Source organism: Hemibagrus wyckioides, linkage group LG15 (genome assembly GCF_019097595.1).
Source record: "Hemibagrus wyckioides isolate EC202008001 linkage group LG15, SWU_Hwy_1.0, whole genome shotgun sequence".
Lineage (NCBI taxonomy): Eukaryota > Metazoa > Chordata > Actinopteri > Siluriformes > Bagridae > Hemibagrus > Hemibagrus wyckioides.
The window spans coordinates 14,697,421-14,714,056 of NC_080724.1; the positions used below are offsets into that span (position 1 = coordinate 14,697,421).

At 39.1% G+C, this 16,636-nt stretch overlaps 1 protein-coding gene across 1 annotated transcript; it reads left to right on the plus strand.

Moving 5' to 3' along the window:
• Positions 1–894: 894 nt before the first annotated feature.
• On the plus strand, positions 895–16,099 carry klhl17 (kelch-like family member 17). The gene is made up of 12 exons (XM_058410921.1): positions 895–1,102; positions 6,293–6,554; positions 7,339–7,460; positions 7,770–7,991; positions 10,814–10,930; positions 11,111–11,324; positions 11,415–11,559; positions 11,717–11,884; positions 12,329–12,417; positions 12,660–12,733; positions 13,097–13,278; positions 14,232–16,099. The coding sequence occupies exons 2-12, from the start codon at positions 6,341–6,343 to the stop codon at positions 14,458–14,460; spliced, it is 1,776 nt and encodes a 591-aa protein (XP_058266904.1). The 5' UTR covers positions 895–1,102; positions 6,293–6,340; the 3' UTR covers positions 14,461–16,099.
• The last annotated feature ends 537 nt before the right edge of the window (positions 16,100–16,636 follow it).

A 16,636-nucleotide genomic window follows, 5' to 3' on the forward strand; every position in this document is an offset into this window, starting at 1 on the left:
GATAAGATAAACTTTATTGATCCCACAGTGGGGAAATTCAATTGTCACAGCAGTACAACAATAATTACAATTCATGTTAATAAAAAAGCTGTTTTTTTCCACTTAATGTTATTGGATTTCCACAAAACAAGTCAGCCACTGTTATCATTCATAAATGCACTTCATATATATATATATATATATATAGTTGTATTATGTTTTAATATATATATATATATATATACACACACTATATTGCCAAAAGTTTTGGGACACCCCTCCAAATCATTGAATTCAGGTGTTGTTTTTCAAGGGCTTGGCTCGGCCCCTTAGTTCCAGTGAAAGGAACACTTAATGCTTCAGCATACCAAGACATTTTGGACAATTTCATGCTCCCAACTTTGTGGGAACAGTTTGGGGGATGACCTCTTCCTGTTCCAACATGACTGCACACTAGTGTAAGGTCCATAAAGACATGGATGAGTGAGTTTGGTGTGGAGGAAATTGACTGGCCTGCACAGAGTCCTGACCTCAACCTGATAGAACACCTTTGGGATAAATTAGAGCGGAGGCTGCGAGCCAGGCCTTCCTGTCCAACATCAGTGCCTGATCTCACAAATAGAGTTTCTAGAGGAATGGCCAAAAATTCCCATAAACACAATCCTAAACCTTGTGGAAAGCCTTCTCAGAAGGCTTTACTCCAACTCCATATTACATTTCATGTGCATGACGTCCCAAAATATTTGGCAATATAGTGTATGTGACATTTATGTTTTAATATAATATGGAATTAATTACATTTTGTGTTTTGGAAAAGCTTCGTTTTAATTGTTATGATGGATATTTGTAAATGCTATACCCATACCCACTAACAACATTATCCATGATGTACGTTTTGCTCACGCGGATCTGGCAACCCGGGCAGTGAGGTCTGAGGTCTGTGTTTAGATGCTACATGTAATTACACACATTTATTTATTTGTTTTCTCGCTTCGTGTACAGTTGTAGCTGAGGAGGAGAACATTGCTTCTACCCAACATCATTTCGGCTGCTGGTAAAACTGGAGAGAGCTTTCCATAGAAAGAAGCACGCGCTGTCATTCAGACACAGACGACGTCGTCAGGTGAGTTGTGCTCTAAGGTGTTTCATTAACGACGTTATAACCGTACATGTTAGCAGAACTCGTGCACAGGTAAAGCTTGTTTCTTTTTTTGATGGAGGAAAGTAAGAGTGACACTGAGCTGGAGTAAACATGAACGCCTGAAATCGAACCTAATGAGTCGCAGCCTCTTTTCTCTCAGCGCCTTTGTTCCAGGTTTGACAGTCTAGCTCAGGAGAGAAAAGAAGTCACAGCTAAGTGCTAACTGCCTTAAAATAAAAAAGCTGCTACCGGTGAACTGGTGCTTGGTCAGTATCATGGCTATAGGTGCTAGCTTATTGCTACCTATCATTTTCCGAAGGATAGAAAACACAAAAACATGAAACTCAACCGTATTAAACGTTCAAGCGACATCTTTAAATGTGCACACTTAAAGATTTAGACGAAAAAATAATCCACTTTGATTTAAAGACCCAAGACGGATTTCCAATGCAATAAAGTTTTAAGGTGGACTGATTTTTCTAATACAAGATGCACCCAGCAAACCATACACAACAAGTATTCCCTCGCTGATGTGTTGTGAGCTATTTGAAATATTTCGGGCTGTAGTACTCGTCTCGTTACATAATTGTAAACCGACGGCGTTAGTAGGGTTATAAATGGTCTATGTAGACAAGGCACGCTACCTTAAATTGTGATGTCAGCGCGCAGCACTCGTGCGGGCTGCATTTACGTCAACAACACACAAAAGCGCAAACTAGAGGTCTGTACGCGTATTTCACGCGCACTGCACGACTCGGTTCAGCGGGTCGGGTCTGATCGCTTTCATTCATTGTCAGAGGAGCAGCTCGAGGAAGCAGGCGTCTGTCGTTACAGGTAAGAACGCAGTGTTCCCCCCCGGGGATCCTGTGTGTAAATCAGAAAGGGGGTGGGGAGGGGAGGAAGGGCAGGAGGTGAGGAGATGATGCTCATCATCTTACAAAGCGGTGCTGGGAGTCTGCATTGCCTCACCATATGCATCCCAGGCACTATAGGGCTATAAACTGAAGGCACAGCTGTTCTGATCAGGCCAGAAAAAAGAAGATGCGTTTAGTCATTGCATCTGTTATTGTGATGTGACTCAGTATGCTGAGTCAGACAGACGGGTGGTGGTGTCTACAGGGATGGGGGTATTGGCATGGTAACCGGTGTGTCTACACACAGTGTACTTAAAGGGGTGGGGGCAGATGGAGATTGAGATGATGGTGGTCTTTGACAGTAAAGCTCTTCATTACACTGTCTTCGTAGGGGAAATTACACTCAAGCAGATTTTTCTTTGCCACCTATAGCAAGTATAACTGTTAAAAGGTAGGTTTGTTTGCCTTAGCTCTTTGTTTATGGAAGGGGTGTGTTAGGGAGGAGAGAATAGATGTAGAGGTCATTCAACAACTGCACACTTCGTTCTCGCTCCATGTTCTTTTCTCTTTACTCAGTCCCAGTGATGCTCTTTTTTTTAAGGGAAGGAAGAAAGCAGCATTGTTAACACCTCTATTTAACCTCAGGCGTGCTGTTCACAGGTTGCTTAAAGCTGCTATATGAAGCTGATGCCCTACTACATGCAGTCTATTCACAATCCATGGAGATCCATGACGTCTTGAAAGAATACACGACCGATTAAAGTATTTGGAAGTGACAGTTCATGAAATTCTTTTTTTATGCAGCTGAATTCTTACTCTTGTTTGCTCTACTTCAGTAATCCACAGCTGGCTCATTATATTCTATGTGAAAATGCTTTAAAGGAGCAGTTTATTATCTTGGCGCCCTCTGCTGATTGTAATGTGAATTGCAATGTCAGTGAAATTCCTTTGGAAGAGATGCTGCTGCCTGTATGGAGGTATTTTCTGGATTATTTTCAAAATTAACTGCATAATGTGTTTGCAGTTGCAGTTTTATTTGTGGGCGCATAAATTGTGACATAATTCAAAATGATATATTATAGTTTGCATATTTTGTTTACACGAATGTATAACATCTGTCAAATTTCAAATAGAAAAGCAACGTCTATTTGCAGTTGCCTTTATTATGTCTTCCTAGTTCTGGGTACTACTTACAAGTTATGGCTCTGTCATATTGGAAAAGCAATAGCAATTTCCCTAGTTGCTGTTTCATTTCCTCAGCATTGCATATGGAGCCTGATAGAATTCAAACGGAATTGCAATTCCCTTTGCATTCGCATTTCTGATGCCTTGCATAAAAACCTGTGAAGCAGTGCTGGGGGTGGGAGTATACTATGGCACCTGTTTGTATTTGGAAGTGAAGTCACACACAGCTGACCACATTTTTAACGGCCAAGACAGAAAATGTGCTCCTGTTTCAGGTTTACTTGGATAACTTTGTTTCCTCCCTGGAGTAATTAATGTTAATAAGACTATTCGTTCCTTATTTGATATTGTCTCTATTCCAAATTGTATAGTTTACTGGAATAGACTGGTGAAGGATTTAGATTGGAAGGCCATCTGGACTCTATACAAATGTTTATTGGTAAGGAAATTAATTTTCAGATTTTTCACAGATGCTCCTCAGTAAATCATTTTCTTATTGAATTTAGAATTATATTAAAAGGAAATGTTTTATTTAGTCTTACTGGTGTCCTCTAAAAAAAACAAAAGTATATTACAATAAATATCTTATGTATAAATGTAACTGTAGTAAAACAAACCATTGCTTTTGATTCTATAAGAAGAGATTAAAACATATAACGTGACTATTCTTTATTCAGATTACAAGGAAGCATCGGCACAATCGTCTGTTCAGCATATTTTCCTTCATGGCCATCGACTGTGACTGACGCCACTTCCAAACACAAACGTGCCCCATAGTATCGACAGGTTTCTGAGCAAAGCGTAAGAAATGGAGATGCAAAGGAAATTGTGAATGCTTTTAAAATTTCCCAACACACTATGTGCAACTGCAAAAGGGCATCTTTATTCACATTAATCCCCACCTCACCTGCAGTGTTTAAATAGCTAAGAGTCTGTGTATGTCTTACAAACATCTTGCAGGGATTTTCCCCTTGAAAGAGTTATTTCATGTTAATATTATATTCTAAAAGTCTTTATAGTAATCTTTAGCTTCCTGTAGCTTACAACATTCTTAAATACAACCTTTATTACAGTCTGTTGCTTTTTTTTTTTTTTCCCCTTTTACTTCCAACGCTGTCACTTTTATAGATCATGAACATTTTAGGAATTTGTTGTGTTTGTTGTATTAGGCTTTTAAGGAGATATTACTTGAGCTCAATCTGGTCAAGCGTCATTAAATGCATATAAAACATCAAACTGCATTTTCAGAAACATTACTTCATTTCTCATGTTATTAGTTTCCACAGGCAACTGCTGCTTTTTATCACCTCTCTATCATCAGTCTTTCCAGTATCGTTTTAGTCCACAGTGCACGTCGAGCCATCATTTTCAGACAAGAAATGTTTTTTGATGTTTTCCAAGGACATGCAGCAGTCATAATTAGCCGTCATTTAAAACATGAAGTGCTCATTATTTATTAAGGCACTTGGCTACTGCAGCAGCTCTGATGAGCCCACTTTCATAAATGATGCCGAATCTGCTCTTAGGGGACTGAAAGGTGGCAGAAGGGAACCACTTCCTGTTGGTTAGAGAATGATAGAGTTTCCTAAAATGTGAGGAGCAAACAGATTGTGGTATTGCATTAGCAAGAACTGTCATGACATCAGTTTGAATCATGCTCATCATCTTGAAAAAAGTGAGCATCGGCTTTAGTATCATTATCTTTGAAAATAGTCCTAAAATTACTTCCATATCTCTCCATTAACGTCATATGTACTTATATGGAGTACCTTAGGGAAAGGGGCAGAGCTGTTTCAGCTGAAAATATGAACTAGTGAGCTTTATTTTATTTGGTTTTATTAGGTTGAGCCGTACGCTCAACCTATTTTTTTATGTACTTATTTATACCAGTAACAAATGAAAACAATCAACTATTGAGAGAAAAGAAATATGTTTTTTGCCACCAGGATTGAACTTCTAAGAAGCATCCATAGAGTACTTAGGAATTTTTAGGAAAGATTCTTAACCCAGTCGCTATACTATGTAGTCTCCAGCATACTCTTGAAAGAGTTTTTGTATATAAAATTCAGCAGTGTATATCTGCATCATATTATAGAAGATGCCAGTGAAGCAGTGTGTGCCGTTTGACACGAAGCATGTGGCCTCTTCTGTCTTTAATCCCATTTACAGTCTCTGCATATATGAAGTAGCTCCATATATGCCTGAAGTTCAACTTTGTATTGACACAGGACATGTTCACATTTAGTCGCCAATGAAAATAAATGGTCTTTGAACGTTTTGTTCCTGAAAGTCGCTGTATGTGTGAACGTCACATAAGGAAGTATTCTCTAATCTTTTTAAGGAGAAAAAATGCGAACCTTCAAAAATCAGACAACAGCTATAAACATTCACGTACATTTCTCATTCAGTCTTTTAGAGGTTTGCTGAATGCATTTTTTTTCCACAGGTCTGAGAAATATTGGAGATCAATGATTGAGTTAGTTTTTTTTTCCTCAAACCCGTTTTCTGGAGCAGACCTGTGAGGTTTTGATATTTAGGCAGTGGTCAAAGACTCGTACTCTAATGTAAGGTCCTCTAACGTAACATTGGCATCCATTGTCAATTGGTGAAGTGAAGTTTTCTGATTGGAAACTAAATTAAACCACAGAACACACCATTTTCAAAACGTGGGCATTCCCCAGTTGAACTACATCTGTCCAGACGGCCATAAAGACGAGAGCTTGATCTTGCATTTCAAAGTCAAAAGTCAAAGAAACTTTATTGTCACTTCAACCATATATAGCTGATGGAGTACACAGTGAAGTAAAACAACATTCCTCCTAGACCAAAGGTGCTACACATAACAGAGATGTAGTACAGTGCAGTACGCAGTGACGCAGACAAACATTGAGCTAAACATAGAGATAAAACTAAACTATGCTTAAGGTGCAAGAAAAACTAGACATACAACAGAAGTGCACAAGATGACAAGACAGGACAGTGCAGACAAACAACATTTGTCCTCCTTTCACTTCTCCAATGGTCTTGTATTGCAGTATTGATGATTCAGTACTTATTTGTAAGAAGTTAACATTCACTGCCTTTCTTTTTGGCAAGAAACGTTGGTTAAACAGGAGCTGTGTTTTTCCTACAGCTGCTGAGACTGAGGCTCAGGCAACAGCAGGCCTCGGAGCGCAGTGCCATGATGGAGGGAGGCATGCAACTGGTGAATCGCGACGGCCACAGCATCTCGCACAACTCCAAACGCCACTATCACGACTCCTTCGTGTCCATGAACAGGATGCGGCAACGTGGCCTGCTCTGTGACATCGTGCTGCACGTGGCCAACAAGGAGATCAAGGCTCATAAAGTGGTCCTGGCCTCCTGCAGCCCCTACTTCCACGCCATGTTTACTAGTAGGTGATTTACAGTGTATATCATCAAATGCCAAACAGAAAGTAAGAACTATTTTCAAACAATATCTTAGTATTTTTTAGGCTTTGTTTTTTTCTCATTCCTCATTGCATTGTGTATTTTGTCCCATCTGTGTGAACCTAATACAATCACGCATGCATTCAAACTTAATTTTAAAAGGATTTAATGTAGTCAGAAAAAAAGGAAGCCTGTGCATTTGTTATTATAAATGTTTAAGCTATTACTGTTGGTGTTTGTCCCAGATCTAAATTTGTTCAGCCTATTTGTTCCTATTGCATCACTTCCTGTTTTACCTCCTATCCCCAATGGCCTGTGTTTTCCAAGTGTATTCTTTTCCCTTTCCGGTCCTAGGTCAGCAGGTGTCCTGTTTTTCTTATTTGTCATCACCACTGCCCCTCAGGCTAGATTGTGATGTTATGTCTAAGGACAGAGTGGACAGGAGTTTACCGTTACTCTTTTGATCTTACCAATATACGTTTGACCTCATCTCAAACCTCTGAGCAGTTCATTTAAACCAAAGTGGGTGAGCACCTCTCACTGTGAAGGACAGCTTAGAGGAAAAAAGTATTAGGGAACAAGGAGAAATAACGTTTAAATCTGTGGCCTGTTTTGACATTCCTTGATTCGCTCAAGTTTCTTAATTTAACTTAAATGTCAAGCTTTATTTTCAGCATGCTTTCTAACCCCCCGTCAGCCCGACCTTTCTTTTATGTCAAATTGTGTGTGTGTGTGTGTGTGTGTGTGTGTGTATGTGTGCACGTGCAGATGAGATGTCAGAGAGCCGGCAGACCCACGTGACGCTGCATGACATTGATCCACAGGCACTGGAACAGTTGGTGCAGTATGCCTACACTGCTGAGATAGTAGTGGGAGAAGGAAATGTCCAGGTATAGCTTAAGGGTGTTTTGGCAGAAAAATTATTTCATGATACTTGATCTCATTCTCAATATTTTCATATACAGTGCAGCCCAAAAGTCTGAGACCACATTCAAATTAAAATTCATTTATGTCATACATAGACACAAAACTGCAGATGTGAGTGGCTATCCTACTCTGCAATCCACTTGTTACTGGCTCACAAGAGACAGATATTAATACCAAGTCTGGACAAAGATATACTTAATCAAAAAAAGACTGTAATGTATAGTATATCTTGGCTAAGGCTAAGCTCTTGGTTGTCTGTCTGGTGTGTGAAGACGCTGCTCCCGGCAGCCAGCCTCCTTCAGCTGAATGGAGTGAGAGACGCCTGCTGCAAGTTCCTTCTCAGTCAGCTGGACCCCTCTAACTGCCTGGGCATCCGTGGCTTTGCTGACACACACTCCTGTAGTGACCTGCTCAAGTCTGCCCACAAATATGTCCTGCAGCATTTTGTGGAGGTGTCCAAGACCGAGGAGTTCATGCTGCTGCCGCTCAAACAGGTGAGGATGGATTGTTAGATTGAGATTTTCAGAATGTGTTGTTCAGGAGTTCAGCATCCTCAACTCAGTCCTACAGTTAACGTGTGTTAGCAGCATTTAACTTTTGGTCACCACGTTTTTCCTAAATGGACAAAAATGTGATTATCAACAATTTGTCATATGATTGGCCTAATTTAAATTTAGACTCTGGAGAAACATTCTACTGTCTGAAGGCCTACACAGTGGCTGTCCTCTTAGCATAAAGAATGCTGCGTCTTAAATGAATCCTTTAAGTACAAACTCATTTGAAATCTCTATCATTGATCTACACCTTATTGGTGTCCCAAAAGTATAGCTTGGAGAACGACTGCAAGGATTAGGGTGACTTGAGACGGTGGCACAAAAGCCAGAGATCCATGAAGCATAACCAGTGGGTCATTAGTTTTTTTTAGTCATAGTGGTGCAATTAAAAACCACCAGCTAATATATTTTTATGTTTATTATATGGAATTCCTATATAGCTTGCTTCACTAGTCCCTTGAACTGACCGGGGTTAAACCTATAAATAATATTGCCCTGGAACTAATGTGTTTTGTCACTGGATGATGAGGAGCAGAAATGTCCTCAACATAATAAATAAGAAAAAGGCATAATAAATACGACAAAATATTACTGCATACATATAAATACAATAAATCTATAGAGGAAATTAATTTTACAGTAAAAGGAACATCCAATATAATTTAAGAGTTCCTGCACTAATCACTGTCTCATTCCTACATCTTTTCAGTCAATGACCCTGAAATCGATTGAAGTGTGTCCTCATTAGGGATGCATCAGTTCTTTAAATAGACTGGGAGGAAGTGAGGAGAGAGGAGGCTCTCCAAGAGAGGATACACAAGCTTCCTTGTTATTGTTGCATGTGATGCAAGCATATGGTATAAATTCTCCAACCTAACAAGAATGACCTAATAGAAATTAATAATACATTCAAGAACAACAAACGAACACAAACAAAAATTCATAAAGCATTAACAAACAAAATTCAGCAGAAACTTTTCTATCATTGCTCAGGGATGTGTGTGTGTGTGTGTGTGTTTGTATGTATACCCAGATTTGTTATGATCAGTGATGGGTTTTACAGTTTGGGCAACAACTCAGAAATAAATAATGCATATTAAAATGATGCTTCAGTGAGCAAGGAACTTTGTCTTGTCAAATACATTTGATGTCCTGCTTCCTTTTCTTTTGTCCTCAGATGGAGGACAGAAAGCGAGCAATACTATGCAATTATATGATTGAGAAATTCAGATCTCTGCCAGTCATCACTTATTGAGCCTTGACACAAATCCTATACTAGGTCAGCATCCTGTCTTTCAGGTGTCATGAATTCTTTATTTCAGCATTATCAGAAATGATCTGCCTGTTCCTGTTATTCTCCAGTGCACAACATTTGTCTATTCTTAATCTCCTCACTTTTAAGTAAACTCTCTTTTCTGAATAATCTAACTACTGGTGCTTTTGCTTAGTTGAGGTCTGTCACTCCTATGCTGAAATGCTGTACTCCTCAAATCCTTTTTAAAAATCCCCTTCAGGCATTGGTGTTGTTCCATGACAAGTGACTGACAGCAGCTGATGAAAAGGGCTTTGCTGCTTGGTTTTTTCTCTTGCTCTCTGTGTTCTCTCTGTGTTTTTCACAGCAGGTGTTGGTGGCTTGTGTCACTGCAGCAGTATGCAATTTATCCCTGCGCCTACTCAGCTGTGACATGTGCCGAGATTTAAGGTTTAAGACCAGGGAAACCCGTAACTGTTTCATTTACACTTACAGACATACACGTATATTTTTTTACAGACAAGCACAAAAATACCTCTATGCACCTATGACCAGAACTGTACTGGGCCTTAGTGTGTCCATTGTCTTTTACCCCTGATCTTGACAGTATGGTAAGGTTCTGTGTTTACTGAGCTCATACCTGTGGAAAACATTTGGAATATAATATGGTGTGGATTGCTTTTTGAAGGTGGAAAATATTCTCTTCCGAAACAGTGTTTATTTCTTAAAAGGTAGCCTTCTGCTGATCAGGCAACATATCAAAGAAGCTTTTTTCCTTTCAGTGTGGTACATTTTCTGCATGTCACAGTGCTAAATGCATTATTTCTTTGATTACATTTCACTCTGGCTTAAATCCTTCAGCTTCAGCTATATAAATATGATACTCAGTGCATGTATAGTAGTTATTGGTATCTTTTTATATTTCTACCTCACTGCAGAAAACACTATAGAATTAATAGCTCAGTCTACATTGTGTGGAATTAGCCATGATAAATAAACACGCTTTGGATGTCTATCACACTAAATTAAAATATTCTAAAATAAAAGTCAGCTGTTGTAAAGATGTACATGCCATGTATTTTGAAAGAGATGAGGTTATTAAATGATCCATGTAGATCCTGAGATTTTTCCATTATCAGATTATTTATGTGCGTATACACTACCGAAAATATAGCAAAAGAACAGGACATGCTGACATGTCAGAGTTAGAAATAATGATTTTGATGGAAATGATGGATGTTTTCTTCAAACTTTGCCTTCATCAAAAAAAAAAACACCTTTTGCAGCCTGGGCATTGTAGCTGTCAATTTTTCAAGATAATCTGAAGAGATTTCACCCCATGCTTCCTGGGGCATCTCCCACAAAATGGATTGGCTTGATGGAGTCTTCCTCCGTAGCTGAAATCAAGCTGAAATATGCAAGTGATCCCAAACTTTTGAGTGGTAGTGTACATGTGTCAAACAGGATAAATTGGAAAATATATAATTGCTATGTTGTGTGTGCACTACAGGTGCTGGACCTTATCTCTAGTGACAATTTAAATGTTCCATCAGAGGAGGAAGTGTACAGGGCCGTATTGAGCTGGGTTAAGCACGATATTGATGGGCGAAGGCAGCATGTACCCAGGGTGAGTGTACTCCTGCGGGTCAAGCACACTTTATATGGTTACAGCACATTATGCAGATTCTCAGTATATCTGAGTACATATATAAACTACTTTAAAATACTTATTTATCCCTTCTCTGGTTCTTTCCCACTGCTACCCTGTCTGCTACAATCTTACACACTGGGCAACATTCTCCTCCAGCTGATGAAGTGTGTGCGTCTGCCGTTGTTGACGCGGGACTTCCTGATGAGTAATGTGGATACGGAGCTGTTAGTACGCCACCACTCTGAGTGTAAAGATCTGTTGATAGAAGCGCTTAAGTATCACCTGATGCCTGAGCAGAGGGGCGTGCTGAGTAACTGTCGCACTCGGCCCCGTCGCTGCGAGGGTGCCAGCCCTGTGCTGTTTGCTGTGGGTCAGTACATCAAGATGCAATTTTAGTATTTTTATGATTTTATGGCTTCTAGTTGATGTCAGTTAAGCAATCTGTTGTGATCTCTCTCAGGTGGTGGCAGTCTCTTTGCTATACATGGAGACTGTGAGGCCTATGACACCAGAACAGACCGCTGGCACATGGTAGCATCTATGTCTACACGACGAGCCCGAGTCGGAGTTGCTGCTATTGGGAATAAGCTGTATGCTGTAGGCGGGTAACAAGCCTGTTATCTTTATCTCTAATATACTGTCTCTGTTATACTTGGAATATATCCACCTGAGCATGTGTTAGCACATCACTGGCTTTTTATGAGGGATTTGGTAAATTCAGTGAAATTCTGTAGAATTTAACCTTAAATTTCTTGACGTCAGGTATGACGGTACATCTGACTTGGCCACTGTTGAGTCGTATGACCCTGTGACCAATGGCTGGCAACCAGAAGTATCTATGGGAACCAGGAGGAGCTGTCTGGGTGTGGCAGTGCTGCATGGACTACTCTATGCAGCCGGAGGCTATGACGGTGCATCCTGTCTTAACAGGTAAGATACCCTCATGGGTTTAGAAAGAAGGACAGTAGGTAATAAACCACATAAACTAATCTCCTCTTCTAGGAATGTAAATATTTTTTTTAATATTCAATAATAGATATAAAGTGCATAAAAGTATACCCCCCCACACACATTGAGTATATCTATCTATCTATCTATCTATCTATCTATCTATCTATCTATCTATCTATCTATCTATCTATCTATCTATCTATCTATCTATCTATCTATCTATCTATCTATCACCCCAGGCCTCCTCACCTAATGTCATGGAGGGACATCACTAATGGAATCTAGTGGAAAGCCTAAGAGTAAAGTTTATTATGACAGCAAAGGGGGATTAAGTTTGGAATGGATTATTTTTCCTTTGTTGTATCCGCTAATATTTTAGTGCCATTATAAACACTTAATTGCTTTTCTTTTTCTGTCTTCTAGTGCGGAGAGGTATGACCCACTAACTGGCACCTGGACCTCCATTGCTGCTATGAGTACCAGAAGAAGATATGTGAGAGTGGCCACACTCGGTGAGTTTTTCATTGGAAGCCTCTCTGCGTAACCTACCACAGAAGGATTTAATGTGTATGGTTATGAATGACAACACACGCAATCATTCATCTTCCTGCAAAATAAGACTGATTCATTTTGCAAGACAAGACCTGTAATTTTCATGTTTTACTGTTTACAAGTAGAAGTGGCTGCTAAAGTATAAAGTGATCTTACCTTTTTAAATCCCATTAACAAATGTATACCATATGTATATTTTCAGATGGCAGTTTGTATGCAGTTGGTGGATATGATAGCTCCTCACACCTAGCCACAGTAGAGAAATATGACCCACAGGTACTTTTGTTATTGGCAAAAAAAGTTATAAAAGCTATTCTGCAATCATAAAAAATGTGTTTCAAAATTTTGTATGATCTAAGGTGTCAGGGTTAAGATTTCTAAGGCAAGTTGTTTCAGTTTTACAAGTGTTTTTAAACCATACATAATATTAAACAATGGATTTTGCAAGCTACTTTGACTTTTATTTATATTTTTCTGGTCCAGAAATGAGGTCTACTTACCAGTCAGAGCAGAGCTGCTGTGCCCTGGAGACTTACATATATAGTTTTACTTACTGCTTTGGGAAAGACCTCATAAACAACAGACCCCAAAGGTTTATGTTTATGTATTTCATTCATTTCGCTATTTTTCTTTCCTTAGAGCAATGCGTGGACTGCCATCGCCAACATGCTGAGCCGGAGGAGCAGTGCTGGCGTTGCTGTATTGGAAGGAATGCTTTATGTTGCTGGAGGCAATGATGGAACAAGCTGCCTGAACTCAGTAGAGCGGTACAACCCCAAAACCAACACATGGGAAGGAGTGGCTCCGATGAACATCCGGAGGTAAGCAACTGCCTCAATGAATGTCTTCAGGTGAAGAGCTGCACATGTAAACTGGGTGTGGTGCTCCTTAAAAAATCACTTGAACTTAATAAAGAAATGGGTAACAATGTAAAACCAGAGAGGTCAGACTGAACTATCGCAGCTAGTGACACAACATCTGATTTAATTATTAATTAATCAGAAGCTAATTTAATCATGAAGGGTTTCTGATTGTAGAACAAGCATCAAAATTAGACAAACAGCAAGAGGTTTGCTTTCACCAAAATTATGAAAAAAAAAACCCTGAATGAGAACTACTCACTTCTTGAATAAATTATTATTTAATAATTATCCTTATTTGCATTTTCCCTGACTCCAACTGTGCAATGTAGCTAACTCAGCAAATATGAACCAAGGCTCCACAAAGAACAATTTCTGTTTTTCTAGGTTTTAGTCTACAGCAACTAAACCCTTTTACAGAACATGCTTCTAACAGTTTTCATTTATCACTTGTGTGAAAATCATAGCATCACAAATATTTACTTTTCATGCCACTTACAAGCTAAAACACAGGTTGATAAAAATCCCAGGCAGGACCTAAAAGTGTTCCTGGAAATTTAGCCCAAGTAGTAGAATTGATACTAGTTCCTGCAGTTAAAACAATGAATATCTCTGAATATCTTCACTCTTTTAAGCCCTAAAGTTTAGTTTATTTGACATTATGACTGTACAGTTAGATAAAGATGCATCCATCTTCAGCAGCTACTTTATCCTGGTCAGGGTTATGGTACATCCAGAGCTGGATAGGATGCATGTCGAAGACACAGCACAATGCGTATGCGTTTGTACACCCATTCACATCTAGAAGCAATCTGGAGCAGGAAAATGTCCACATCACTGTGCCTCATTAAACAAAAATTGCTAGCTGAATACATTATATATCATGTCATTGTAAATATTCTCATGTTCCTCAGGAGTACTCATGACCTGGTGGCCATGGACGGCTGGCTCTATGCTGTTGGTGGAAACGATGGCAGCTCCAGCCTCAACTCCATCGAGAAGTACAACCCACGCAGCAACAAGTGGGTGGCGGCATCGTGCATGTTCACACGCCGTAGCAGCGTCGGAGTGGCCGTCCTGGAGCTTCTCAACTTCCCTCCACCATCCTCACCCACGCTATCCGTCTCCTCCACCAGTCTTTGACAAAGGGTGAAGACCCGACTGAGCTCCAGCGGCCTGCCCTGCGTGGCCAAGAGGCGCAACTGCTCAGTGTGAGCTCTGGTGGGGGAGAAGCAGTCTATGGATCATAGCACAGATGAAGAGAGGTAAAACAGTATGAGATAAAAATGAAAAGTGAAGCCCACAAACTTCTGCCCTCCTCACCCTGCACCTTCCACCCTGATGCTTGAAAGTGCAGAGTCTCTCTGCCATTTTTAAGTCACTTGTATAGATGTATACTGTAATGTATTTGTTTTTGAGAAAAAGAAAACGTCACGATACTGCAATAATATATAAAAATGAAAGATTTCACCTAGGAATGTAGTTCTTGGGTTCTGCCTTGCATGTTTACTGAAATTTTGTCTTGGCAGAATAAAACATTGTAGTGCTGCTGTGCCACACTAGGTGGCAGTGATGTGCAATGCTGCCACATTTCACCATTGTGCATGGACGCACAGAAGCAGAGAGACTTCATACAGTGCTGGATGAAATAATCATACTCTAAATGTTGACCAGAGAATTCAAGTACACGTTGAATATATTTTCTTATTTATTTTATTAAATGTAATATAGAAACATATAACACTAATTCAGAGACGTTTTATGCAGAAGGAACCACTTTCAATATCAGAGAAGAGAGAATGTTTGACGTTTTTTCAGTGTAGTAAATAAAACTGAGTTCATAGCCATGTAGCCGTGTATCTGAAGCCTTGATAAATTATTGCGTATGACTCCGCAATCATACCATGAAAAATGGAGACGATGTAGAGACAGGATTCTCTATTAAAGAGTATAGCCATACTGAAAGCGGATGTGACCTACAGCAACCTCACATTACCTCACATTAATTTCCATGCAGTGTTCACAGGTTCGTCTTGCGAAAGCCGAACCTAGTGCTTCTGATTAATTCTAGTCTGTTACAGATACTTTATCCTTCACATATGTAGGATTCAGTCTTGTGTGTGTATATATATATATATATTTCATTTCAGAACATTCACTTCTTTTGCACCATAGGGTTCAACCTGGTTAGAGAGTGAGTGTGTGATGTGTATGCTGCTGAGATGTCATGGGTATTAGCAACTACCAATGCATCTTACATTAGAAGAGAACACTGACTTAGAGGGCTGTGATAGTGAGGATGCAGGATTACAAAACCCTTACTCATTGTCACATATACTTTGGGGGAAAAATGTAGCATAACTTCTAAGAAGTTACAACCTTTTTTTATTTTCCTTTTTTAAGGATTTCTGTTCTTGAACCAACCCATGCTAGGTTAGAAGATAAGTATATGCAGGGATTATGAGTGATAAGTCAGCCTATAGAGGCTGTCTGCTGTTTTCTGAGGCAGGGAGGGTGTCCTGCTGGTTTGACCAGAATTTTTTTTCCCAGGATAACCAACCCTGACAAGAAAAAGACCATGTACATAAACAGAAATTCATTCAACTGTGCAATGTGTATGTAAACATGGCTTTTTTCCAGTTCATTTCGTTTCAATGTGTTGTGGTTGTTTATTTATAATGTTTTGTTATATTTATGAAGGAAACTTAATTATTACTTTTTTTGCACTATTCTCAGATGGAGCAATATACTACTGTACACAAAAAAATAAAGCTGTTTTCAAATGTAATGTGGATGTATTTTAATTTGGTGTTTCTGCTAAGGACCAAAGGACAAAAATTGTCTAAAGCCTGTTCATTTACATACTACTATTACTCCTACTAATAAGAAGAAATCTATGGGATAGAATCTAAAGTAATAATACAAAAGTCACTTCTTCTTCATCTTATTTATTTATAAGTATTTTGTAATCCTCATATTAATATAGAAACAATTTTACTTCAGAAAACATATTTATTATTATTATTATTATTATTATTATTATTATTATTATTATTATTATTATTATTATTGAGCATGTCTTAGATAAACATTACCATTTTGAAGTTTTTATGTTGACAGACCTGCAACGGATATTACATGAAATGATATTACACAAAGCTAATTGAATTTACATACTTTTACCCATCACTAATGATATAGTAATAGTTCCAGGCTAAATGGCTGTAAGTGTGAGATGTTAGTTTAAAGACACACATGATTGAATTATCTGTATCGTGGTGGCCGAGGCTGCTCGGCCATCTGCAGGAACAGTTTAGAG

What these genes read in the sequence shown, in the direction of transcription:
- klhl17 (XM_058410921.1), top strand. Translation starts at nt 6,341, where the DNA reads ATGATGGAGGGAGGCATGCAACTGGTGAATCGCGACGGCCACAGCATC. An exon ending in CCCTGTGCTGTTTGCTGTGG is followed by an intron (nt 11,325 to 11,414) that starts GTCAGTACATCA and finishes GATCTCTCTCAG; the next exon opens with GTGGTGGCAGTCTCTTTGCT. An exon ending in AAGCTGTATGCTGTAGGCGG is followed by an intron (nt 11,560 to 11,716) that starts GTAACAAGCCTG and finishes TCTTGACGTCAG; the next exon opens with GTATGACGGTACATCTGACT.